The following is a 27821-nucleotide window of genomic DNA, read 5'->3' on the forward strand; positions in this document are numbered from 1 at the left end:
AGAAAGTTGCATAACATTCTCAGAGACTCTTCCCATCCTGCTTACAATCTTTTTGGACTGTTGCCTTCTGGCAGAAGATACAGAACAATTAAAACTCGAACCACACGTTTTCTGAATAGTTTTTATCCCAGAGCTATAATTACACTCAACAATGAACTAAAGGGTACCATCAGTGAGCTGTTGGACAGTATTACTTGGTCTGTTGTGTGGATATGTTTGGGTGGTTTAGGGGTGGAGAATTGTGATGGGTGGGAGTGTGTTTGGGGATTGTTATGTGTGTTGGACCTGGTCTTTGGGTGTTAAGTGAATTTTGTTGTATGGGTATACTGTGTATACACATGCAATGACAATAAAGTTATTATTTTAAATGTATCTATTTTTTTATGTTTGTGGGAGTTTCCAAAGCTATTTGTCCATATTTTTTATTCCAAAATTTAATTGCAACGTAGACCAAATGGATAATATGAGACCCATTGTAATCCTACTATTATGGCTTCATTCAGATCGAAGCAGATCGAAGGGGCAGAGTTTGAACAATAGCTGTCTGTTTTGTTATCTGCCTCTCATTTCTAAAATATTAACATTCCTTTCACAGCATAGATGGTTTAATAAAGCTTCGCACACTGAAACAGCGGCTATATAAATTCAATGAAGTAGTAACTGCTCTCAAAGAGGGGAAGGCAGAAATGAGCAAGCAGGTCAAGGACCTTGAGATGTCCATTGATGCTCTGATGGCCAAGATCAAGGTAGGAGGACACTTTATGCTATAGAATAAAAGAACATTGTATCAGGATCTGGCAGAGGTCTTTGATTTCAGTGTGCACAACCAAAAGAGAGACCATGGAAATATTTTTGCAGTTGAAGACTGATATCTGTAGAGTACCAAGTTGAATTCCAACTGTAACATTTCAAATCCTAATCCTCTTTCGCTTATTTTGACAATCCAAAACTTTTAGTGCTGACAGAATTGGAATATGACATCACATTTGTTTTAAAATGCATATTACCATTCGTATATATCATTCAGTCAATTTTCTATCACTTGTTTTTTTTTTTCTACTCACGGGTTAGATGAGAATGCAGAGATTTCCCCCACTTATAAGACTTTAAAACTTTAATCAACAATGTTCTAGCATTTCAAATTTTGACACATGTTGCTTTGCATGCTTTCAAGCACATATCTTCTACCAAAAAGGCAAGTGACCTGAAATACTTTTTTTTTTAGGAATATTTTTCAAGGACTGGACACATTTCAAGTCCCATTTTATCCCTTTATAGTTTGATGGTATAACACTTTTTAGTAAGAGACCGAAGGTGTAGACTTGGGTTTACAAGTCTTAATTGTACCAATACTACATTCAGCATTCATGATGAACAGTGTTCACTATACCAGGGGAGTTGCTTGTAGGTGGAAGTATAAGGTTTGTCAAATCAAAATAGGTGGGCAAAGCTTAGGAGAATCTTAATACATCAATTTTGCTGCTTTGATGGAGGAACATAGTTCCCGTATGCTTGCTGTGGTTCATTTTCTTTCTGTCTTGCTTTTTTAAAACTACATGATATGTGCAAATTATTGTGATTGTTTTTACAACTTATTTTACAGGCCACTGTCATGCCTAGACAACAGATTCAGAAGGAATATGATGCCCTAGTTAAAAGCTCTGAGAAACTTTTGGGTGCCCTTCAGAAAAAGAAGCAGCAAGAGGAGGAAGCCGAAAGATTGAGACGCATCCAGGCAGAAATGGAGAAAGAAAGGAAAAGGCGTGAGGAAGAGGAACAGCGTCGGAAGAAGGAAGAGGAAGAAAGGCGACTGTGAGTGTGAAATAATCTAGATGAAGAGTGGTAGAAGCAAAGGCAAATGTCAGGCAACGGAGAAATCAGGAGATTCAGGCTCAATATTCTCAAATGAGTATAAAGATTTATTGCACGCTCTCTATAAGAATCTGGCCAACTAGTGGTCAAGGGAAATGAGTGGAAGATGGTAGACTGGACCTAGATCTCTTGTGAGTATGCAGGGACTCGTGACTTATGACACATTTGACCCCTCCCTCAGGCTCAATTTGGTCATCTCCAACATCAACTTTTTAAACAAAAGCCATATTTTGGAAGTGACTGCTGTTTCAAGCAGTTCCGAGTTCTGTTACAAAGGAAAAAAATAAAATTTGTGGGAAAGTGAGTGAAACGGTTTTAATGTTTGTCTGTATCTAACGGGATTTCAATTTTTCCCATCTAGGAAATATGAGATTGAAGCAAAGAGAAAACTGGAAGAAGAAGAAAGGAAGAAGAGAGAGGATGAAGAAAGAAGAATTCAGGTGAGGCTGAGCAGGCATATCTTGTGCTGCATTTCCTATACCTTGATCCACAGATATAATGGGCTGTGCACATGCATGAGATATGGTGACTCTGATGGGGATCTTCAAACCATCCTATTACGACAATGTTGTATTCTCCGCACAACTTTTTGGATGATCCAACTAGACATACTGCCATCAACTATTTTACTCCAGAAAAATCTACTCTGCTGCTAATTTATTAGGGAGAGGAAAGTGGCAATCTCTTTAGATTATATGTTATAAATTATAAAATCTAAATGGGAATGGGCAAAATCCAATGCCTTTTGTGTATACTTAATGCTTAATACATATAGTGCCAACAATTGAAGACCATTAATTATCAACTGAACCTCTCTTTTTTTTGTTTCTTGCCGAGGGAGTTTTGTTGGTTATGTCAGTCATATATGTCTTGGTATAGAAATCTGTTTTGAAAACATGCTTTGCCAAGCTTGGGCAATAACTTTTTAGTAGACTTCCTTCCAGTCTCAGCAGCAAAGCAGATGTTCCTTTCTGTAGCGTTTTCTCTCAGGCCATATTTAGTCAGCTTTTCTTTTGATGAATGCTACACTGAGTAATCAAAAACAGATCTGCATAAGAAAACATCCACAGCAGAAAGAAAGATTACATGGCAATATCATGATCAGAATAAATGATGATGCCAGCTCATTGTTCTAGGAAGTCTGCTAGGATAGGGGAATAACTTCGAGGATTTGCTGTTCGAAAAAGAAAGTTCAAGTGAAATTTTCAGACTGTATCAGCATTAATGCACTGAAATACTTGAGTCTTAAGCTGTCAGTTTCATAATTCCCATAAGATGTACGAAGTTCATGTAATAGAAGTAGAAGCTTGTAGAATACTACAATATTCTCTACAATCTTATCACTTAAGCCAATTAAATATATCATCGTAGAATTAATCTGTCTTTCGATACCAAAAAAAAAAAAACCCCAACCCTTATGCTGCCATTGTGGAACTAAACCCCAGGGCATATTGCTCAGGCTAAGTGTCTGAGATGGCCCTGAGGTAATGCCACAGTCAGTATAATCATATTCCTTAAGCATGTGTTGACAGTGTGGGATAATTTTAAAGTAGAAGATGGATGGGGGTGTGCCCAGTGAGATTATCAGAGTTATGTTAGGATCGCCCCTTTGCCCAACGGCAGCACTTGATTGGTTCAGCTGCCTTTTGCTTAGAACCTTTTCCGGTTATGGCTTCAGCAATATTGGTTAGTCTGCCAGGACAATATTTTTACAGTCCAATCAACAATAACAAAAAGAAAGTTGCTGTTCTGGCCACCGTTGCCAACTGTAAAAGCAGCTAGGATGATCAGAAGGGGAATTGGCTACAGGAGAATTAGCCCAACAGATTCTGTTGTCCAAGCTCCCTTCAGATCTCATGGTACTTTTTCCTTGATTCATTATATAGACGTATATTCTGGGAGTATATCATGCACTTTTGTCAATATCATGATCAGAAGCTATCAGAATAACAGAGTTGGAAGGAACCTTGAAAGTCTTGTAGTTCAACTCCCTGCTCAATTAGGAATCTCTATACTAGGGATGTCAAACTCAAGGCCCGGGGGCCAGATCTGGCCTGCAGAATGCTTAGATCTGGCCCGTGAGTCTGCCCTGGAAACGGCAAAGGCCTGACCCGTAGTGCCTCTGCCAGCAAAAACAGAGCTCAGGAGGGCTGTGCACAGTTGCCCTTTTTGCTAGCAGAGGCCTGCAGGATGCCGTCACTTCCAAAAGTGGAGTCCGGGGGGGGGGGTGTTGCGCGCAGGACCCCTGAGCTCCGTTTTCGCTGGCAGAGTGCCAGCAAAACAAACTACTAGTAAAAGTGGATTCCCCCAGCCCCACCCAGGCCACCACAGGTGCCCCTGACCTGAGTGATGCCGAGCTGGCCATGCCCATCATGGCCACACCCACAGGCCTCCTGAGGTCAAACACAACCCTGAGGAGGCCCTCAATGAAGTTTGACACCCCTGCTCTATATCATTCCGGACAAATGACTGTCCAGTTTCTGACAATTGATAAATCAGTCATTCTTAACAACTAAATTCACAAGTTTTTTGAATTTTTTTAAACAAAGGCATTATTTTGTTTTTCAATATGCAGTTCTAATTCATTCCTGCATTAAGAGTTTGCTTCTATTCCTTCTTATTAATTGTAAATTTTAATCTGCTTTATTAAAATCAATTTTCTGAGTATGACTTTAAGAACTTCAGCATTAAAGGATTTAATTCTCTCATCTTTCAGTAGCTCTGCTTATTTATCTACTTCACTGGACTTAGGGATTTTAATTATTATCAAAAGTAGTGAGCTGAATTACTAAGTCCACTTACCACTCCAGAAAAGTATTTAGCTTACAACTGTATTACTTTTCAGCAGCTTTCCAGAGGTGGACCAATATACAGGAAAACATTAAAAATGTTGAGCCAAGAGATTTGTTTATTTATCTAAATGGATGCTACAGTAGCAATAATCAGAATAACAAATATAATAAAAAATACAGTATTAATAAAAGCTACAGCTTAAGATAAATTAAAATATTTTGAGATATTGACCATCTGACTTCTTATGAATGATACAGGAAGTCCTTGAGTTACAACCATGATTGAGCCCAAAATTTATGTTGTTAAGTGACTTTGCCCCATTTTATAACTTTTCTTGCCACAGTTGTTAAGTGAATCATTGCATTTGTTAAATTACGTTGTTAAATGAATCTGGATTCCCCATTGACTTTACTTTTACTTTTATCAGAAGGTCACAAAAGGGGTTCACATAACCTTGGGACAAAGCAACGGTCATAAGTAAGAGTCAGTTGCCAAGCATCTGAATTTTGATCCTGTGACCATGGAGACACTGCAATAGTCATAAGTGTGAAAAATGGTCATAAATCTCTTTTTTCAGTGCCGTTGTTAACTTTGAATGGTCACTAAATGAACCTTTTTTAAAGTCGAGGGCTACCTGTACAGAATAATTTCTTCTCTGTCCATGCCTCTGCCCACCCAAATTTGAAATCAAGGTTGTTTCTGATACAGCTAGTCTAATTTATAGTTTGTAGTGCAATTTTAAGTATCAGTCAGACTGGACTCCTTATAGTTTTATATTTTTTGAATTAAATAAGTTTAGGGTAAATTAAGAGGCTCCTATTTAAAGAAGTCTCAGTGCCTGGCCAACTTGTTTGAGGTTGGGAAATTTAGTACTTAATATTCAGAGAGGAAACATCCAAGGAACTGCAGGGAATGCAAGGCTACAATACAAAAGAAAAGAAAAAACAGAAGTCAATGGCAGATTATTTTCATGAAGAAGTTTTTTTTTCTTTTTAATGAAGGAGTTAAAATTAACTTGACGGAGACTTTACCTTTTAAGATTGTTTGAACCTTCGTTTGCTTCATCTATTGGTTGTAATGAATTATGACTGAATAGCAGTAACCATTTGCACATAATTGGGTTCAATTTTAATTGCAAACCACAAACTGGTATTTCTTAAGATGTTCTCACAGTACTAGTTCTAAAAATCCTAGCTGGCATGGCTTCTAGCATGCTGTATTGGATCTAGCTAGACAGTCCTTCTGTTCAGTATCAATGGAAAAATAGACATTTTGGTTAAGTTATCTTTTTCATGGCTCTGCAGGCTGAAGTTGAGGCTCAGCTGGCCAAAGAACGTGAAGAAGCAAGTCAGCAGCAAACCATTCTCGAACAAGAGCGCAGAGATCACGAGCTGGCTTTGCGAATTGCCCAAAGTGAATCTGAGCTCATCAACGATGAGGCTCAGCTGGACCCAAGTTTGCGCAGGTATTGTACTTCATTGGTGATGCTGCTGCTGGAAAAGGCAGTTGTATAATAAGTTGTATAATAATGATGACGATAACGAGAACACTGTCATTAAGTTAAGGTAACATGATTCTGCATATCTTCCTGTATTTGAACACTCATAATCTAGAGGCTATTCTATACCACAGTTTTCCTCAACTTTCTGCCAGCCAATTATGTTGGGGTTGCAGTTCCTCAGATTCTCAGCAAGGATAGCTTTTAGCCATTGCTGTAAGCAATTCTGAATATTGTGATTTGACTTAGAGAATATCTGGAGGGTGCCAATATGGGGAAGCTGCTATAACAGATGTTAGTTAGGCATCCGTGCTACCTATGTTTTTTCAAAGATTTGGGAGTATAGTTCAGAGAGCAGTTTCTGAACTTTATGGAAAGAGGAAAAAAGGAAAAATTCTTTTAGGAATTTTGTTATGCCTCTCCATCCCAGTTCAGCCTAAGCCAAGGATCTTGAAACTCGGCAACTTTCTGAGAATTCTGGGAGTTGAAGTCCACAAGTCTCATAGTTGCCAAGTTTGGACCCTTGGTCAAATAGTGTCCTTTGATACTGTGCTACAAGCAATAAAGGCTACAATGAAAGGATTTGCCATTTGAAAATTTTCCTGGCCCATATTGGTGTGGATTAATTCCATTTTAGTTCCTCATAAATTGCTCCTCAAGAAGAATTAATACTGGGACTCATACATCAAGTTCAGAAAAACTTTGGTTTTGTATTAAATCGTGTTTGGCCGGATTCACCCAATATGCATATCAAACCCAAACAGAGTACCTTCTTTGTTAGTGTAATGTGGAAACCTACCTAACATTTAGATTGCCTTACTTACTTATTATTCTTATTATGCTTGCAACCCTAAAAGACAGATCAGTGTCATGTCAAAAATGAGACAGCATTTTTGCGCAGTGAAAATTTTTTCTTCCTTCCCCCCCTCCCCCCCCCTTACCTGCCTGCCTGCCTGGAATAAACCATTTGATCACATGCATTCTTTCTTAGTTTTTAGATATTCTCTCAAACACTTAGCATAAGAAGCAGCTTCTTTTTAAGCAGATATGTTTATCTGGGTATTTATTTTTCTGTTGGGTATGAGTTTGAGAACTATTTTCCCATCATTGAGTTTTGTTTGATGAAAGCTATAGTTTGGGATTGAAAGGAGGTGGGTTCCAGTGCCTCTATTCTGTGATGTTTATAATGAGACTTCAAGCCAATCCCCTTCTTACCTTGTGAAGTACCTTATGGGATGATTGTAGACCTGTAATGGTGGTGAGAGAAAGGAAAAGTAAATGCATCTATCATTTAACAACCTAAATAAATGTTTAACACCACTTGTTGAAACCAGATTCCTGGTGATCTTATAAGAACATCATTTTGTGTCCAGGATGATCTTGTAATGTTGTACATCAGTGCCCAATTTAGGAGAACTTCAGACTAACCTAAATATGTTCTGTTCACAGACTCAGTGGAACAAGGTGTCAAATGACCGCGTATGAAAACATTTTTCCCTTTTGGGAAATTCTATAAAAATTGAGAGCGGGAGGGTAAAATTATTCCAATGTTCACTTTAAAAGCAATTTGCAAAATAATTCACTTTAATTTTTCCTAATTAATCACAATTTGAGCATGCAATCAATACACTCCATTTGAGTATCAGTCTGTCAGATCAATTATATATAGGTGCAAATGCTTGTGATTTAAATATTGCATATCTGAAAGGTTAAACATACAAAACTGGTTAATTCAGAGTATCTATTATACTATGTTATCCGTTAATATTGTAAAAATAATGCATTAAATCTTGTATCCTAACTCCCTAACATACATTCCTCATGTTTTTATAGGGAACAAATGGTCAAAGAAATATCAGAATACTTATCTAGGTGGGTGTAATTGATTGCCAGAAAGAAATCAGTTTAATCACCAAATTCAATAACTATAAGATAAATTAAAAGACAGCTAATTTATAAATTCCATTTAATTCATTTATGTAAAAAATATACATTCTAATCAAGATTCATTCACTGCATTACTTTAGTACCCATTTCCTTTCTAATTCACTATTATACTTATGAATTGCATGAATAGGAATTACTTTTTGATAAAGTTTTGCTATTATTTTGCTCTAGGGAGAATTAATCTGTTCTCTCTTTTTTAAAAACTGGGATGCAATGTCAAACATTCCTAAATTTAGAATTCTTAGTTTCCCAGCATTAGATCTTTGCATAGAGAACTAGGTCTTCACATAATGTGTCCATTTGGTTTTTTCGGAAACTGTTTAAAATTTCAGATGACATTTATGATTAGTTTGTAAATTAGTAATTTGCAATCTAAATTTCCTTTTCTCTTAAATAAATATGCCTAAGAAGCATGTCTTGGATGTTGCCAATCTTTGCACCCGTCTTTTTTTGATGAGTCCTCCTTTCCACTTTGCATTCTTGACCTCAGTTGTTCCTTTCTTGAATATTTCTATATTTTTTGTTTCTTTGGATGTGTTTAGGGGACCTTCAGTTCAAGCTACCAAAGCTGCAGCTGGCATTAAAAAGCATGACCTTAGCAAGTGGAAGTATGCAGACCTGCGAGATACAATCAATACCTCTTGTGGTGGGTGTTGTCCTGTTTCAAATGTAGGGTGTGTCAGGATACATCAATATTTGGAATTTTTTTCTCTCTCTCACAGTTTTGAAAGCCTATATAATGAATTGATACCATTCTTTTTTTTAAAAAAAAAGGCCTTGGATCACTAAATAATTCTTTATTCAGCTCTAAAGGAGAATATGCCTTGAGCAAAGTTACTTTAAACAGCTCCATATGTCAAAAGAAAAGAAAGGGTGAAGCATTCAAAACTAAGCCGCATGTAAGAACCAGCAGGGTTAATTAACTGAATATAATGCAAAGTCATTACATTTAAACTTAATCTAAAATGTTTATTGCTAATGATTTTTAAATAGTTTGATTGGTCTATTGTCAATATCAACCATTTACATTTAAAGTTGAGTGCAATTCATGAACCTGAAAGCTTTCACTCGTTCAGATGTCACTGGAAGTGTTGGAGATGAGAACCTGGAAGGCTGTAGTCTGCCTATACAGCTTGTATCAGATGTTCCTAGCTTTTGCAGAGTTGTTTCTAGCAAGCTCAAGATTGACAGCTACAGATTAAATAAGGGGCCTGTTGCGATGTTTTTCTGGATCGGACTCAATAAATCATTAGAGAATTAAGAGTTCAAATACAACTCTTTTTATTTACATAAAGGCATTCTATATTCACTGAATATTCACAGATAGAAGCAGGGAAACTGTGGAGGGTAGCTCCTTATATACACAGGGGGTGGAGTCATGAGAATGAGTGATGAGTCATGAATACATTAGGAATCAAAGAATGAATTAACCCTTGATGTTCTTATATACACTATTTACACATTAGAGAATAAGGCATTTACATCTAACAAATCCCCCTCTAAATGCCGATTATTTACACAACACCAATTACATTCAGATTCGGGACAATACAATACATGCAATTTGGAAGTTAAATATTTATGTTGTTTGGATGGTAAAGGCTTTGTTAAAATGTCAGCTATCTGTTCCGAAGTATCACAATGCACAGCTTTTATAAAACCGTCTTGAGATAATTGTCTTACATGTTTAAACTTTATATCTATATGTCTGGACCTTTGTCCAATAGCATCAGATCTGGAGATTTCAATGGCTGCTTTGTTATCCTCATTTATGATAAAGGGTAAAATAGGTTTCTTCCAAACCTCTGAAATTAAGTCATTAAACCACACAAGGTTATTTGCAGATTTGGATAAACAGACATATTCTGCTTCTGTAGTTGAAGTAGCTACCAGTTCTTGTTTGCCGGTATACCAATAAATTGGACAATCATTTAAAAAGAAAATATAACCTGATGTACTTTTTCTGCAAGATGTGTCTCCTGCCCAATCCGCATCTGCATAACATATGAGTCTTGGTTCCTTGTTGCCATTTGGTTCTAATATAAGGCAAAAATCTAAAGTGCCTTTCAGGTATCTCAAAATCCTTTTGACAGCTTCCCAATGGTACATTGTTGGTTTACTGACATATCTGGACAGTAAATTAAGTGGTAAGGCTATATCTGGCCTAGTCCAATTAGATATATAAAGAAGTGAACCTATGATTGATCTATAAAATGTGTTATCCTTAAATTCAGGAGATGACTCATCAGTATTTCTGAGAAAGTCAGTTTGCATGGGGGTATCACATGTTTTGGCATTGTTCAAATTACATTTGTTTAGAAGTTCTACAATTTTATCCTTTTGAGTAAGCTGGAACCCTTTTTTTGTTTTACTGATCTGTACACCAAGATACTTATTTACCTTACCTAAAGATTTTAGTGAAAAATGTTCATTCAGCTTGTTCACAAAAATTTCTCTTCTTCCTTTATGTTTTCCAATATATAAAATATCGTCTACATAAATCAATACAAACTCAATACAGTCATCATTCTTTTTGACAAAAAAACAATTATCAGCAGATGTGGTGTTAAAATCCATAGTCTTGAGCACCTTTACCAAACAATCATACCATCTTTTACCGGATTGTTTCAATCCATATAAGCTTTTGTTTAACAACCAAGTTTCATTTTTATTTGTGTATTGGCTGTGAGGGGCCCTTACATAGATTTCTTTATCTAACTCTGCGTGTAGGTACGCAGTCTGTATATCATATTGAAATACATCAAGGTTAAGTGCTGATGCTACCACCAAAGCTGTTTTGACACTCTCTGTCCTCACAGTAGGGGAATATGTGTCTGTATAGTCCTCTGGATATTTTTGTGCGTAACCTTGGGCAACTAATCTAGCTTTGTACAGGTTATTGCCTCCTTCCAAATTTTTAATTTTATATATCCACCTGGTACCAATAATAGTTTTGTCCTTAGGTGCAGTTGTGGGAGTAAACACATTTAATCCTTTCAAACTTTCCATTTCCTTTTTCATGGCTAGTTCCCATTTCTCTTTTTCTTCGCGAGGAAGTTTCAGTACTTCTTCGTACGTATTAGGTGTTATTGGTTCACTATTTACATTCATTACGTAATCTTTATATTTATCTGGCATCTTGTTCCTGTTGTTCCTAATTGTTCTTTCTGGTTTACTATTGTTGTCATGCATATATCTTGCCTCCTTTTTTGTTAGTGTATCAGTTTTTATTTTGTACTGGCTATTTGTCCAGGTTTTGGTCTTGTTTTCATGTTTGTTAATATTTTGTTTATCTACAGTTCCTTCCTTATGATATTTTGTTTCTATGTGTTTATTTGGGAATATTTCATTTAAATGTAATTTAGACCAGTTGGCCTGTTCATGGAACACGGCTGTTCTGGAAACTATAAATTTATTATTGCCATCAATGAATCTATATCCTTTTGTACCAGTTTCATATCCCATGAATCTAAGTCTTCTGGATACATTTTCTCCCTTTCTTCTCAATTGTTTGGGTATGTGTACGTCTGCAGTGACTCCAAAAATATGCATATGTGCCAATTTTGGTTTTCTATTATACATCACTTCGTATGGTGTTTTATTTATAATTCTGGACCAGGTCCTATTTTGTGTATAATTTGAATAGTGTAATGCCTCTGACCAAAATTGTTTACTTAAGCCAGCATCCTCTAATGTACATCTAATCATAGTTTGTAGTGTGGAATTTTTCCTTTCTGCAATTCCGTTCTGGAACGCAGAAAATGGACTGGAAGTGTAATGTAGCATTCCTCTATCCTTTAGCCATTGAGAGAATTCTTTAGACATGAATTCACATCCTCTATCTGTCATAATTTGCTTTATTCTAATATTATGTTGTGTCTCTATGCGTTTATAAAATTCCTTAAATTTTTGAAAAGTCTCATCTTTATGTTTCAATGTGTAAACAAAACCATAACGGCTATAATCATCCACTATTGTTAGAAAATAACGTTTTCTATATGTGATTGATGGAGTAAGTGGTCCTACTAGGTCCATGTGTACTAAGTCAAAAATTTTGTTAGTTGATCTGGCAGATTTTTTTGGTCTGGGGCTAGTTTTTAGTTTTGTAGACTTACATACTGAGCATTCCAAATAGTTTTCACAATTTTTTATTTTGACACCTTCTGCGTGTTCAGTCATTTTTTGTACTACAGGAAAGCTGGCATGGCCTAACTTCCTATGTAAGATGTGAGCACACTCATCATGGATTGGTTTACCTATCTTTGGTTTTTTTATGTTGGGTGCATCATTCTGATCATGTGATATTATACAATCATCATCGTCACTATTGCTAACATTTTCATCATCTATTTCTATACATTCTTCAACATTTGAATCAATATTATGTAGCCATTCTTCTTTTGTTATGAGGTAGGGCAAGCCCCCTTTAATTATCACAGTACCTATTTTACTTTTGTTTTTCTCTAGGATTGCTTCTCCCTTTGAGAAAGTTATATTAATACCAGAGTCCCTACTTAGTTTTATGGCACTCAATATGTTATGAGGTATTTCGGGTATTAACAATACCCCCTCTATTTTTCCTAAACCAGACAAAATTACATTCCCTCTGCCTAGTACTTGAACCTTTTCTTGATTGGCTACTTTTATTACAAACTTATCTTCTGTAAAAGAAGACAATATATCTTTATTGTTAGTGGTATGGTTTGTAGCTCCAGAATCGATGAGCCAATTATTATTTTCACTTTGCTGGGGTTTTGTATTGTCATGTTTATTTAGTCCATTCAGTGAACCAGATTTTTTATCTCTTGAGCTTTCTCTGCCCCCTCTATTTTCTCTATAATTTGGTGGACTCCTATATCTATGCCTTTCTATAGAAGGCTGTCTATGATTGTGTCTGTTCATGTATTCTGGTCTGTGCCTTTCTTTTGAAAATCTGGGGCAATCTCTTCTATTATGTTCTTTGGACCCACAATTATGGCATCTATATGTTTCATTATATTTTTCTTGGAAAGCTACTTTCCTAACAGGTCTATGTTCTGTGTGATTGTTAGATCGATTTTTTCTCGAATTGTCTTCAGCTATCAATTTGTTGGATAGACTTTCTATGGATAAATATCCTAAGTTAATGGTATCAAGATGTGACATGAAATTGTTCCATGATGAGTCAAGTGAGTTAATAATAACACTTTTCATTGTTTGGTCTGAAATAACTTCTCCCCTTAAATGCAGTTCAGCCCTTATTTTGTTTAAACATATTAAATGCTCACTTATAGAAACCCCTGGTTTTACTCTAGATGAAAAGAATTCTTTGGACATTCTTGTTGTAGTGGCTACACTGTCGCTGTGGAACAAATTAAACATACATTGAATAATTTCTGAAACAGTCAGATTTGATTTGATGCTATAATACATTGCAGGAGATATACTGGCTATTATTAGAAAAAAGGCTCTATGGTGTAATCTATCTATTTTTAAAGTCCAAGGTCTTCTTGGAGGATTAGTGATAAAAAATAATAAGTTCTCTTTCATGAAAATAACCTGAAGCTGCTGATACCATTCTTGTAGATTAATACCATCAACCCTTAACTTTGGGAAGTCACTAGGCAAGTTTCCTATATTACTTTGGCCGTTACTTACAACCTGAGGCAGTTCGTGGTCTTGCAAATGCAGAAAATTGCAGAATGGTGTAGGGATGTCAGCAACGAGTCTGTGTGGTTCCCTCATGAGTTCGAATCTTCCCGGGTTGTTTTCTTGACTTCGCGCATGCGCGTTGCTCATTCTTTCTTTGTCTCCGTCGTGGAAGGTTCTCTCCACCGCCGCTTGCTCGCTCGTCTCCTCTTCGGATGAGTCGGTTTCTGGCTCGGTCTTTGGGGTCCTGGTGACGACGGCTGTTCTTTTCTTTCTCTTGTGAGCGATGTCGCTTGCTTCTGTCCTTGGTGTAGGGCGGAATCAGCAAGGTTCTCTGGGCTCTGGTGTCGTCGCTCTTGAAGTTGGGGTGTAGGCGTGCAGGTCCCGAGGCATCGGTTCGTTCGCTTGCTTCTTCGGCGATTCCCTGGTGATTTTTAGTTTTGGCCCAAATATATTAAAGAGTGTTTTTATTGCTGATTCTATTTGTATCTCTGTTGGTGTTTCTTCAATTTCCGTGTCTGATTCTTCTGAGTTATAAAGTCTTTCCTTTTCGTTTTCAGCATCGAGAGGATCTTTTCGCGCCAGAGATTTTGAATTTTGTCCTTTGATTGGTTCAGTTTCGCTCATCTTGGAAGTCTGTTGAGAACAAGATGGCTGCCATTCAAAATTTTGCGCGGGATCAGTGTTTCTCTCTTTCGTTGTAATTTTATTTGTAGGTAAATCGCTCACCGTTTTCGAGTCCTTATTTTCATTTGCGTGAATTTCTTTTCCTTTTGTCATTCCTTCGCTTTTTATGACGTTTTTGATTTTTGCTTTGAGTCTTAGCAGTTTTAATATCTCAGACCCGAGAGGACTGCTTTTCAATTCCTTTTCTTTTTGTTCATCTATTATTTCTTGATCTTCTTCCATCTCTTTGCTGTATGCCCTGGTGTTGGGCCTATCTCTTTTAGACATGTTTAAGTTCTTATTGAGTCAATCAAACCATCCTCTGCTACCAGATTGTTGCGATGTTTTTCTGGATCGGACTCAATAAATCATTAGAGAATTAAGAGTTCAAATACAACTCTTTTTATTTACATAAAGGCATTCTATATTCACTGAATATTCACAGATAGAAGCAGGGAAACTGTGGAGGGTAGCTCCTTATATACACAGGGGGTGGAGTCATGAGAATGAGTGATGAGTCATGAATACATTAGGAATCAAAGAATGAATTAACCCTTGATGTTCTTATATACACTATTTACACATTAGAGAATAAGGCATTTACATCTAACAGGGCCTGTTAAATGCAATGAACTCTCCTTTCTTTTCCCCAAGGTAGGATACTAGTTCAGATCTGTCTACATATCCTATTTTTCTTTAAAAGGGAAAACACGCTCATACTAAATTGGATGTGATATTAAATCTTGTAATTAGGGAAAGATAGGGATATGCCTTATTCCTAATTAATCCATTAGTTTGTCTAGCCAGTATTATCAAGCTGTCTGGCAGTAGCTTTCCATCCCTCCTTGCAGATGATGGGGATTACACAGTGGACTTTTTGCAGGCAAAGCAGGTGCTGAGCTACTCAGTTCCTAAATAGGCAGCAATTAGACAGGTAGATATTATATTGGCTCACTGAGAGCCATTTTAGTGTAATAAAAGCACTGGGTAGAAACTCTGAGACTGTGAGTTCTAGTCTCACCTTGGGCACAAAGCCAGCTGGGTGACTTTGAGTTAGTTACTTTCCCTCAGTTTAAGAAAAAGACAGTGACAAACCATTTTCAAAAGTGTTGCTAAAAACACTGCATGCAGTCCCCAGGAGTCAAGACTGACTCAAAGACAGATACACACACGGACACAAAAACACACACACAGAGAGAGACTGTAAAATAGCCTCAGAAAGAAACAAAGCAACACACACATAATTTTGATTTTGAGCGGGAGCCTCAAAAGCTAGAAGAGGCCTTGGTTTTTCTTGATCTCTGAAAGGGCCTCTGAAATAGCAGAATAATCATTAATCAGGTTGAAATTGAGAGCCCCCAAATCCTGAGATCTCTATATTGACTTTTTCAGAGCTTGGCAGGGTGTGTTTGTGTATGTTTGTTGGGGGGTGGGGGTGGAGAGGCTTTATAGAAAATCACGAAACATACACTTTTGTTTGATTTGTCTAACTTCTGAGGCAGCAGCTTTCTCTGCACCATGTAATTTAGCGCAGGTCTCATTGGATAGGGATCTAATGGCTATGCTCTCTGTATTTAAACCCTCTTTTCCTCATGTACCATATATATCAATTCAGCAGGAAGGGGAGGATCAATTGGGCTGAGCTCGAGGCTCAAAGGGAATATGATATTTAGACAATGTGTATGTGTTCATTTAACATCAACAAAATAAAATAAAGGTTCTAATGTTTCAGAAAGAAACATACGAACATACATAACATTTTGACTATGAGCCTCAAAAGCTGGAAGAGGCCTTTGTTTTTCTTGATCTCTGAAAGGGCCTCTGAAATAGCAGAATAATTAGATAACATTTGAAAATAACAAAATGGATATTTTATGAACGTAAGCTTTAGAAAATTTTCCTTCTTTTTTTGTACAATTACCAGTTTATGCACCCTGTATTTATGTGTGTCATATTGTAAATATAAGGATCTGTGAACTAATTTTTTCCATGTCAACAAATTCATAAACATATTCATCTATTTGCTTTTTTCACTTGTTTCTCATTTATTCCACTCCTGGTGCTTTTCCTGGATCAAAGATATTGAATTGCTGGCAGCTTGCAGAGAAGAGTTTCATAGGCGACTTAAGGTTTATCATGCTTGGAAGGCCAAGAACAAGAAACGCAATACTGAAATGGAACAGCGGGCTCCCAAATCAGTGACTGATTACGGTAAGGGAAAATCTTAATTTAACCCCTCCTCTCCCCCCCACACATACAAAAGTGTGTGAGTATATGGAAGGAAAGTATCCTTGTGAGCAAAAGTGCCTAGAGAATATTGAGGAGCTTATTTTTACCGCATTGACTAAATTCATGGGCAGCATCCTAACCCAACAGCATTGGATGGATTGCAGGTTGAGATAATTTCAGTTCTAGGGCTGAGATAAAAGGCCAGGCTAAATATGATGGATTAGTGAAGGAAGCTAGTAATAGAGTATTCCTATTTAGAAACAAGTATAATAGTATATTGCTAATTTAGTAGTAATTGGCGCTTAACTAAGCACCATCCAGATGTTTGTAGCTTTGTTTTGCTACAAGCCAGGTGATTTTTAATTTCTTCTTATCACAATAGTTTAAATAAAAGTCACTTGGGCCACAGCACTTGGCAGGAACCGTGGTAAAGGTTTGTGGACACAGTGACATCCATAATCATAGTTGGCACCAGGTGGTACAGAGCATGCTCTTCAAGTAGAAGAGTGTTTGTTGTTGCGTGTCTAACTCAGACTTCCATGTTTTTCAAAGGGGAAGAAGCTGTGCTATTTCAGAAAACCAAATTAAGGAACCATGTGGCTTGTATCAGATAATACACGGGATAGCCAAATGAACTTTTTCTAAGAAATAGCTTGACCTTTGTTGTACATGTTGCTGAGATAGAGTGAGATTTTGGGGTGCAGAGAATTATCTCAGGTGGCTAGACCAGATTGTTCTGATTCTGAAACTGAATATTGGGAGAATGGGAACCAGGACATAGCATGGATTCTGAGAAATGGATCGGGGCTGTTTTTACCCATCTATAAGAGCCCTGTTGGTTAAAATGATTTTAGTTGGGTGTTTTAAATTCGGCCAATGATTGAATTATTTTAATTAAGTTTTTAAATTTTTGTTGTATATTGTTTTTACCATGGCTGTTCACCACCCTGAGTCCTTCGGGAGAAGGGCGGTATATAAATATAATAAACTAAACTAAACTAAAATCCAAGGCTGATCTGATCCAGCATTCTATCCCCACTTACAGACCTGTAGGAAATCTGCAAGCATTCTATAATGGATGTAATATATTGTCATCATATCTAGTAGCCCTTGAGATAACAAAAGGCCACCTTAGGCAGCCAGAAGTAAGTTATTAAAGTTATTGTCTTCCTTTGTAGTTTTTCCTAGATGGCATTATATGTTTTAGGTTGCAGTTTATGATGGCATTGTATGTAAATGATGGAATTATTATGCCCCTCCATATTTGATATTGGCAAAATTCCTTTTCTTTAAAAAAAAAAAAATTGAAGCCCTTTTTGTGCTTTGCATACATTTAACTAAAAACAGTGCTCTTGTCCTCTTCCATTGATTTCTTATGTTGAAGCCATTCCAAGGGATGGCCGATCATGGCCATCAAGACGCAACTTATTGGACACCTGAAAAGGAAGTTTTCCCCATTGATCAATGGTCTCATTTTCTCTTGCATGCTCAGTATTAAATTTTGTTTTCAGATTTTGCACCATTTTTGAACAACTCAAGTAAGTGGGAGGTTATTTCATCTAATTAGAAAAAAGGGGAGGAAATAGAAGCCACTTCACTAACACAATTGTGTTTTGCTACAGTTATATTTGTTCTTTAGAAACATTCATACGGTCTGTTTTAAATATAATTAAAGAATTGTTGGTAAAGATATTGGACAGCAGGAATGTTCACACTCTCTTAAGAATTTTGGCATTATTTACAGAAACGAATAATTTATTTCAATAAAAATGTGTATACTGGTTTAATTTTAATTCCTTTCTTCTGCCAAGAGAAAATACTTTCCCCTTGTAGCAAAACATTGAAACTGGTACTAATCAACTAACATTTGGAACAAAGCCTAACATTTAGGAACTTGTTTTAGGGAGAGAAAATAATTACCTTTGTTGTGAGGAAAGCGCTTTTCTTCACTATGTTGATTATCTTTTGGGTGAGGGCAGCTGTGCATGAGAATGAGGAAAAAAGACCTCTACATACCAAACAAAGAGCTCAAGATGGACACTGTCCTATATGTTAATTCAGGCGATGGGTAGCCAGTCTCCATTAGCTGCAGAATGCAGCAAGAGGATGTCTTGAAATGATGAATTGCCTGGTGAATCGATTCATCAATTGAAAACCGATTTCACTTTTTTAAAACAATTTTTTTTAAACAAATAAAAGTATGTGGGCTTTTGCTTATGTTTGTCGTGTCAAATGATACATAATTATGACTGAAGGCTGGTTAATATGAAAAAGGTCTTTTTTTACCCATCTGCTTTTCATGGATGAGCTGCTTTAAGGTCTACTGATATTAACGATGAGAAATACTTTAACAGATATTGCCTTTTATAGCAGGATAAACAACTGCTACTTCTGTATGTATAAACACAATATTTTGAACATTTTTTTTCCTGTTCCAGTAATCAACAGCTTATCTAGAAATAAGGAGGGCAAATAAACACATTTGATGTGATTGTAGCTTCAACCCTCTTTATTCAACTAAAACCAGATTTTTTATTTATAATTATTTAACTTGTAGTTAAAATTATTCATTGTTAGTTCCTTCCATAAACTGGAATAGAAAGAAAAGTGTCCTCTCATGAATAACTGAACTGCTTTCTCTGCAATTGTCCACAACAACCTTGCATTTGAAATCTCATACTTGAAACCTGAAAAGTCAGAAACGTTTTTAACGTGAGTCTGTGTCAGGGAATTGCGCAGCAGGTGTACAAATGAAGTCGGAGACACTGACATGAACTTGTAGCTTTATATGAATAAATATATTTAATATCTATATTTACAGCATACAAGATAGTCAGGCACACACTAATATCATGAAGTAAATTGTCAGGTAAATCCCGGAGCATACAGAGCACACAGAAGAAAAGGACGGGGGAAAAGGGAAACTCCCCCTTTACACCCACAGCAACCAATCATAACATAGATTGCCTCATACAAGAACCAACACTCTCCAACCAATCAACTACAACTGTGCTTTCTGGCCCATCACACACTTTACTGTTCCAGCTATTAAATTAAACATCTTAACTGCAAATGACTCAAGTGGTTCTTTTTTCTCCATCTATAATGATATCTTATTTTTTTTCACATCCTTTCACTTTGCTTTTTTCCCAGGTTGGGAGGCAATTTTCTTTGCAAAAAAAATGTGCTTTGAGAATTATATTCCAGCACTGTGTTACATAGACATTGATTCATTCATTCAATTTCCATAGTCACCCATCTGAGTCAATGATTCTGAGTGACTTACACTTCAAAAATTGTAAAAACATATTTATTGGACCTTTGCCATTGGGATTATAGTGTACTTTTAATAATTTGGAATGCTCCTTCTTCATTTGTCCAGCATACTTAACTTCATTGATTAGATTCCTCAGCTGGGATCCACGGTCAAACATATGTTTCCATGGCTGAAACGAAATCCATGTTATTTCAAAAAATGTTGTGGGCAATGCAAGATCTTCTTTCACTATTTTGTCTTTACTGAAAGTATTTTCAAACTTGTCCTACTTTTCTGCACAGACTTTTTAAAAAAGGTGATGGTAATGAAGACTGGTTTTGATCTTGGCTACAAATTTTAACTGTAATTATTCCTTACAGCTCAGCAGAATCCAGCAAGTCAGTTGACCGTTAGACAGCAGCAAGAGATCGAAATGAACCGGCAACAGCGATATTTCCGAATTCCTTTCATCCGCCCAGCAGATCAATACAAGGATCCACAGAATAAGAAAAAAGGCTGGTGGTATGCTCACTTTGATGGACCATGGATTGCTCGTCAAATGGAACTTCATCCTGATAAGCAACCCATTTTGCTAGTAGCTGGTTAGTATGTGTTTCATTTTCGTTTTTTTAAATAAAGTTGGAAAGGTAGGCTTTGTTTATTGAGAAGATGTACTAACGGTAAATCAAGATCTGAATTATACTGCAAAGCAAAATATTGTCTTATTTAAAAAGATTGTCTTCACTTTCAGAAGAATCTGAAAAATAAACAAAGCTCAAGTTCCTTTGGATAATGAGATGAACAGTGAATGAATGAATGAATGAATGAATGAATGAATGATTAATTAATTAATTTTCCAGCTTCTCCCTTGAGAGAAGTAGTAAGTAATAGATTAACATTTGTTTATATGTTGGGTTTTGATACTCCAAAATTACGCCTAGAAATTTACATATTATAAACATAAAACATGATAAACATATAAAATCAATGTCTTTCTTGATATGAAATGCATGTTCATCTCTGCAATAATAAGGTTGTTATTATTTCCTGCTATCAAAACTGATTGCGATGCAAAGTTGGTTACAACTTATTTTATCGATTCACATTTCCTCTTGCATTATGGGTCTCAAAGATTCCAAGTATTTGAGATATAGGTGATTGGAGGATTAAACAAGAATTACAAGAATTTGGATAGTTGTAGGTCTTTTCCTCTAAAGACAATACGTTTGGGAAAGAAGCTAGCACTTGCTATAGTTTTGTTCTCAATTTTGCATGTGTCCAGAACTAAAAAAGGTAGGCTTGCATTATAACTTTTGTAAAATCTGGGGTTTCCTTCATTCCAGGCAAGGATGACATGGAGATGTGTGAGCTGAACCTTGAAGAAACTGGCCTGACTCGTAAGCGAGGTGCTGAAATTTTGCCACGGCAGTTTGAAGAGATTTGGGAACGCTGTGGTGGAATCCAGTATCTTCAAAATGCAATTGAGAGCAAACAAGCTCGGCCGACTTATGCAACTGCTATGCTGCAGAACTTGTTGAAATAAATAGTTATTTTGCACCTTTTGAGTACAGCGGAACTTTTAACATTCCATAATCATGTAGAGGAGTTTAATATAAACCGATTTTATTAATGTGTCCATTTTTAGTTTGTACTTTTGATGTCTTAATTTGTGTAGTCAGTTCATTCATTCTCAAGATCTAAATTTTTCTTTCAGTCAAGTATGTTGTTTGCTTTAGGCCAGCATATGATAATACAAATAATACTGTAATATAGAGCAGAAATGGTAAATCTACGATTCTCCTATCGTGCTGGGTTCCAACATCTGTCAACCCCAACTATCATAGTCAGTGCTATGGGGTATAAGTCCAGCAGTGGTTGGAGAATTAGAGACCACCATCCCTGATGTAGCATAACATACTACCAATATGTAGTTTAGAACTACCCAAAATGGCATTTTATCTTCTGTAACACACTTCCCAGATACTATCTGGAAAAATGAGTTTCCACAAAGTAGAAGAAGCCGTGTTTTCTTTACACTAGGCTAACTAGAACTGTGAGGCCTTAATGTTCTTAACTTTTAATGTACAGAAATTAAAGTAGACTCCTATAAAGGTGAAAGATAACCCTTCAACATCACTTGCAAACAAGCATTTTGGGAAAATGTGTCTTAAGGTAGATCGGGTGTCATATACTGAATATAGAAAAACCTGAGCCTGAAGTGCTTTAGCGATTCAGAACTGAAACGGTTTGATGCACTTTTAAGCAGTTGTGCATGTGTGTATTTGTCTTCTTTTTTAAACTGCTTTTTTTTTTTTTTTTTTTTTTTTACAAAACAGTTTCCTTCAGACAATTCATGTTTAATTTTTTGTCATAACTGTATTGGTCAACTGTATTTCTCAGTCAAAGTGAAATATAATTCACAGAGATTTATATATGCAGATATTTATGGCTGGAGCCATCAGAGAAGTGAACTCCATGAATTATGCCAGCAAAGTTGAATTTGAATATGGGGACCTGTGTTGTCCTTCTATGCATCTCTGAAATGAATATGGATTAAGTAGATTTTTTCCTGACTCCTGATGAAATGGCAGAACCCTGGCATTTCTTGTTACATCATGCTGCTTCAAATTGTTTAACTTCAAAGTGTTCAAGGTTTTTCTCTCTCTCCTAATCTAATAGATCTTTTCTTGTTGCTAATCTCCCAAATTCAGGTTTTGGGGGCTTTTCTTTTCGGCAGGGTTTCCTTAACAGTAATTAAAATACTTACAGCAAGTTATTTCTTTCAGACAGTTTTAAATTGCCTTTGGTTGATGTTGCAAAATAACCTAATGTAAGCAATAACAAATCTTGGTGTTATCACCGTTTTGGGATCTTTAGAGAAATTAAGAAATGTCACTTAATAAAAAAAAAATTACAGAACTCACTAGGAGAGAGTTTCTTTCCTTTATTAGAGTAAATTCCGTTTCTTAGCTCTGGTTTTTAAATCTTCAAATAAGAATTTAAAAAGAAGAATAAGATGAGTTTACATTGGCTACTATGTTTTGACTAGAATGGGTGTAAAAAAGAAAACATATTAATAAATCTAAGCAATATTCTTACTATATTTAAGATTATTGAGATCATCAGTTTATGTATTCCCGTGTGCAAGTACCATTCTCAGACCCTAATGCAGCAGTTCAAATGTAGGCAGCTTTGACAGCTTTAGGCTAAACTTGGTCTATTGTCTACCCCATCAAGATAATCAACAAGATCAGATTTGTCAAAATCAAAAATATATTTCACCAGTGAAAGCTCTTCAGCTTGCAGTAAGGATTTCTGCTCCTTTCCATTCCATAGGCAATCTCACTACCAGTAATAACTTTTCCAAATTATAAAGGTAGCAGAAGAGAGTAAAAAAGGGAATGCAAGCCAAGTCATTAGTGTAAATCCACTTAGGGGGCTTTGAATCCAAATGGATGTTTGTATCCTTTTGGTTTGGCTATAAAGTTCAAGAAATCAGAAATCATGCAAATGGTTGGGAGTTTTTTTTGTCCATAGATAAAGCTTGATTAGGAGAGCCTAGAAGCCCATGTCTCTACCCACAAAATCCTCCAATCATGTGGCAGAAAATAAGATTATGTTCCATTATATACACAATCATTAGGTGAAAATATATGCTCAAGAGTGGAATACAAGTGTGAACAGCCAGTTAGTTTTCAAAATTGTTCCTGTTTGCTGAAATTGGATTGCATCTGGGATTTTTCTTCCCCGTTTTGAAATTAGAACTTATTTAACATCCTGCATACCGGTTTTTTTTTTTTCATTTAAGCTGTGTTTTTCTCAGCTTGTGAAAGAGCTGCTTGATGGGCAGTTGCGATGGAAAGGAATATGCATCACTTGCCCTATCACAATCTTGCTTTTTCTTTCTCTTCCTTCAAAGCATCAGGCTTGCACAGAAGAACTTCTGGTGGGTCTCATGAAAAGCCTCCAAAGGCTGTAGATTTGTAAAAGCTCTGTTTAGATTGGTTATGCAAGAAAATATTTATTCATATGTTAAATCCATAAAGATCCCTCCATCTACCAATGTAACCAGGGTGGGTTCTTTACTACCAATTTGGAGTGGGGCCACACATGCACGGCAGCTTCACTCGCTCACGCGCGCTCTTCTGCACATGCACAGAAGTGTTTTGATGATGTCAGGGTCGGTGGGAGGAGCCTCCCGCCGGTTTTACTACCGGTTCTATAGAACCAGTGTGAACTGAGGGCAACCCACCACTGAATGTAACTGATATTAACTTTCATAGTGTATTAGATAATTCAGAGGCATATGCCAGATATCTATGCAGCTAGGTGGCAAGGTCTAGTTGACTTTGATTGATCTCAACAATCTAATCAGGATAACACCTAATTAATATTGGATGGGAATCAGGGAATACCAGGACTAGGAAGGTAGGGGAAGGGCAAACCACTTCCATATTGCTACTACAAAAGATTACATGATATCACCAGAAGCTGAGCTTGACTTGAAGGACTTGACTTGCATGTATGTTCATCACGGATCAAACCCAGCTTGTTTCCTTGGTTCATTTGTGCCTTTGGTTTCAGTGGGAGGCTACATTAAAGGCATTGCAGGACATCAGCAGTGTTTTTATGTTGAAATTTGAGAGGGAGGTTGAAATTTTTTTCGGAATAGCAATTAAGAGAGAAAGTTGTTTCATTTTTTGCATGGAAACTATGACTCCATTGACAGCCCCCAACTGTTTTGCTTCTAATTAAGAATGACAATAACCTTTATGTGTGGAAATGCAGCATGGAGAAATATTGATAGGAAAAGTAGCTTTCAAAGCGAGAGAGAATGAGGAAAAGCTGCTTAATATTGCTGCTGTAGCCAACCCAGAATCCTCTACAGTTGTACTGTCTTGTAAAACATATAGACTGTGTTGAGCACCTCAATCATAGCTAAGGCTAAAACAGATGACCATATTTTAAAATAATATTTGAGGGGTCCTTCTTGCTCTCCGAGCTTGCTTGTTTTCTTGTAGACATTTCATTACCCCAACTAGGTAACATCACCAGTGCTAGTAAGGAGTGTTGTTGTAATATTTCTTTAATATTTTGGATTAATTTGATTGTCCTAGATGTGTCTGCAGTTACTATACCAATTGGTTAGTATAGAGGGTTAACAGTTGGTAAGGGGCTGGCACCTTGATGCAAATTTTCTAAATTCCCATTATAGGAAAGATATGACATTGTTTTCTATATAATATTTAATGAGCAGGTGCCATTATCGCCAATTGACCTGATTGGGGTTCCTTCAAATACACATTACGTTAATATGTTTGGCAGATGCATATAGCATCTCTTTTTTGCCCCCAACATCTGGCCAGAGATTTCAGGATAAAGATGAATGAAAATGACAGTTCCTCAACAGAAAAAAATTAGAGACTTGTTGCTTCCTGTGTATTTGTGATGTGAAAGCCCCAAGATACAAAAGTAGGTAGACCTCCAGATAATACATTTACTTGTGCAGTTGTGATGTGGTTTCAAAATACAGTGAGTCTTGGGTGATGGCTATTCTACCTCTGCAGGCCATCATATTCGCTTGCATTTGCTAAATGAGGAATATACATACATCAACCTACTCTAAATCTCATAAAATAGCAGCCCTAGTTCCATGACCAAGTAGATAGAGTATTATGCAAAAGTTTAGGTACTGCTCATCAAATTTAATATTTCAGTGTACTACATGAACAGAAGCTGACATAACTTCTACATAGTACAAAGTTAAACACAATGACTTTCTACAAAATTCAATTGCATACTTAAATATTTATGTGCAAATGTTTACCAAGCCAAAATAAGGAAAAGTTTGGACATCTTTTTAATCAGTAACTGTAGCATCACCTTTGTCAGAATAGCTTCCAAATAGCTAAGAGTTTGTCTAGCCTTGTTTTTAGAGTGTTTTTCCTACTCTTCCTTGCAGAATTCAGAAATATATCTCTTGTGCGTTACATGATTGATTGTCAATATTATTCAGTTCTGGGAACTGTCCCCTTTTTTCCCCTTCAAGAGATCATGCCTGATTTGGAGATAATTTTAGATAATTTCCTTGCTAAAATTTCTAACTGAATGTAGTTTCTAAAATTTATTGACATTTACTTCAATCCATCTTTTCTTTCCACCTGTCCAATATTTGCTGTGCTTCCAGCTGCAACACAACTCCAAAATATAATAGAGCCATCCCTGTGTCAACAATGTGTTCTTTTCTTCAAACGCTTCACCATTTTGTCCAAATTCATCCCATGTTGGTATGGCTGATATTTTAGGCTTATCAAGGTTTTCTTTTGATATGTGAGATGCTGACTTTTGTGATAATTTTAGTAAAAAGGTTATGTAGAGCAGTTACTCCAGAGACAGCTTAACCTTCCAGCAGGTCTTCGTAAACCAGTGGTTATTGATAAGTGTAACATATAATAGATTTCTTTCTTTTTTCCTTTCTCTTCCTTGTTCGGGTTTTGCTCTTTTCTATTTTTTTATTTTAAGATTAAAGATTGTTTTGCTAATTTTGTATGCATAAAATAAATTCTGAAATAATTCTTAAGTTATTTCTTGTGATTGTGAGTTCAGTGCAGATCTGAACAGTTTTCGAAATGCTCTAGCAGAGATTTTGCTTGGGCTTCCAGTTCTCACTTTGATATCAACAATTCCATATACCATAGTTTTCGGAGTATAAGATGCACTTCCCCCCCCCAAAAGTGGGTGAAAATTGCGGTGTGTCTTATACACTGAATGTTACCGAAGCCCTGCCCACCTGCCAGCCCCCACCCTTGGGCCATTTTCAGCTTCCATGCATCGCGTTTTTGATCCCCGTCTCCTGGAACCGGCCAAAAATGCGACATGCGGAGGCGGCGATGGGCTCTGGTGATCCCCGCAGCCTGGAACAGCTGATTGGCGGTATTCCGGGAGGCCAATCCAACCGCCAATCAGCTGTTCGTGCTAAATCAGGCTGCAATAACGTGCTGAAGCTTACCAGGCTGTTTGCTGCAAGGACGCTAGCCAAATGAATACAGATGGATGATGGTAGGCAGAGACAGAGGGCTTTTTTTTTTTTCTTCCCGAAAAACTAATGTGCATCTTATACTCCGGAGCGTCTTATACTCCAAAAAATGCAGTAACTTCTGTATCTTAATAGTATTTTTAGCTGGAAAGCATTATCTGAAAGCACTTCGAGATTTTGGTATAATCCTCCTCTTCCTTGTAATGTGAATTATCTTCATTTGCACACACTCAGATCCCTGCTTAGAGCCCTTAGTTGGTAAAAATAAATAGAACATTCATAACCTGACAGGTTAGAAAAGTCAGAATATTTTTCACCTGTGGAATTGGTGGCTAAATATACAATACACCTGACAAATTAACCACTTTCTGATTATCTCATTAACAACTTTACAGTTTTAGAAAAAGTAGCATCGAATCAGTTAGAATGGTGCCCAAATGTCTGTATCTGCCATATTAACAATTTTCTTATTTTCATTTGGTAAATAATGGTACAAAATACTTAGGTATGCATTCAAATATGCAGAAACATGTCATGGTTAATTTTGTTCAATGTAGAGATTGTGTCAGCTTCTATTCCCTTATGTATTCTTGAAACATATGTCGACTAGCAGTACCTAAATTTTGCATGCAACTGTAAGTCTGCATACAACTAGCAGTTCCTTGAACAGCGCAGGATTCTTAATATTACTTTGGAAATGTTCTTCTCATCTGTAATTGTATCTCTCTCATCTCTGTCTTATTTCCCACTAAACTGTTCCAAGTACTTTGTCAAATAACTTTAATTGTGTACTGCAAATTATAACAAAATAAATTCACTCTGTTGATCTTTCTGCAATATTTATTTTAAAAAGAATGGGAATGCTTGGGAAATTTTGACTTAGATTCGCTCCCCCC

General features: G+C 36.5%; 1 protein-coding gene across 4 annotated transcripts in view; it reads left to right on the plus strand.

Annotated features, from left to right (window-relative positions):
• The window catches only part of MYO6 (myosin VI), a 134603-nt gene extending 111795 nt beyond the window's left edge, over positions 1 to 22808 (plus strand). The window contains exons 25-34 of one of the 4 annotated variants that reach the window (XM_060689157.2): positions 596 to 746; positions 1604 to 1812; positions 2234 to 2312; positions 5970 to 6130; positions 7997 to 8035; positions 8653 to 8756; positions 16484 to 16615; positions 18145 to 18171; positions 20270 to 20491; positions 21233 to 22808. In XM_060689157.2, coding sequence (XP_060545140.2) covers positions 596 to 746; positions 1604 to 1812; positions 2234 to 2312; positions 5970 to 6130; positions 7997 to 8035; positions 8653 to 8756; positions 16484 to 16615; positions 18145 to 18171; positions 20270 to 20491; positions 21233 to 21432 — 1324 coding nt within the window. In that variant the 3' untranslated portion in view covers positions 21433 to 22808. The remainder of the gene's footprint in view (positions 1 to 595; positions 747 to 1603; positions 1813 to 2233; positions 2313 to 5969; positions 6131 to 7996; positions 8036 to 8652; positions 8757 to 16483; positions 16616 to 18144; positions 18172 to 20269; positions 20492 to 21232) is intronic. The other 3 variants (XM_087882537.1, XM_060689158.2, XM_060689159.2) reach the window with 3 other exon arrangements.
• Positions 22809 to 27821: the final 5013 nt, after the last annotated feature.

The sequence above is a fragment of the Pantherophis guttatus genome, chromosome 1 (assembly GCF_059756535.1).
Source record: "Pantherophis guttatus breed Tessera chromosome 1, ASM5975653v1, whole genome shotgun sequence".
NCBI classification, from domain to species: Eukaryota; Metazoa; Chordata; class Lepidosauria; order Squamata; family Colubridae; genus Pantherophis; species Pantherophis guttatus.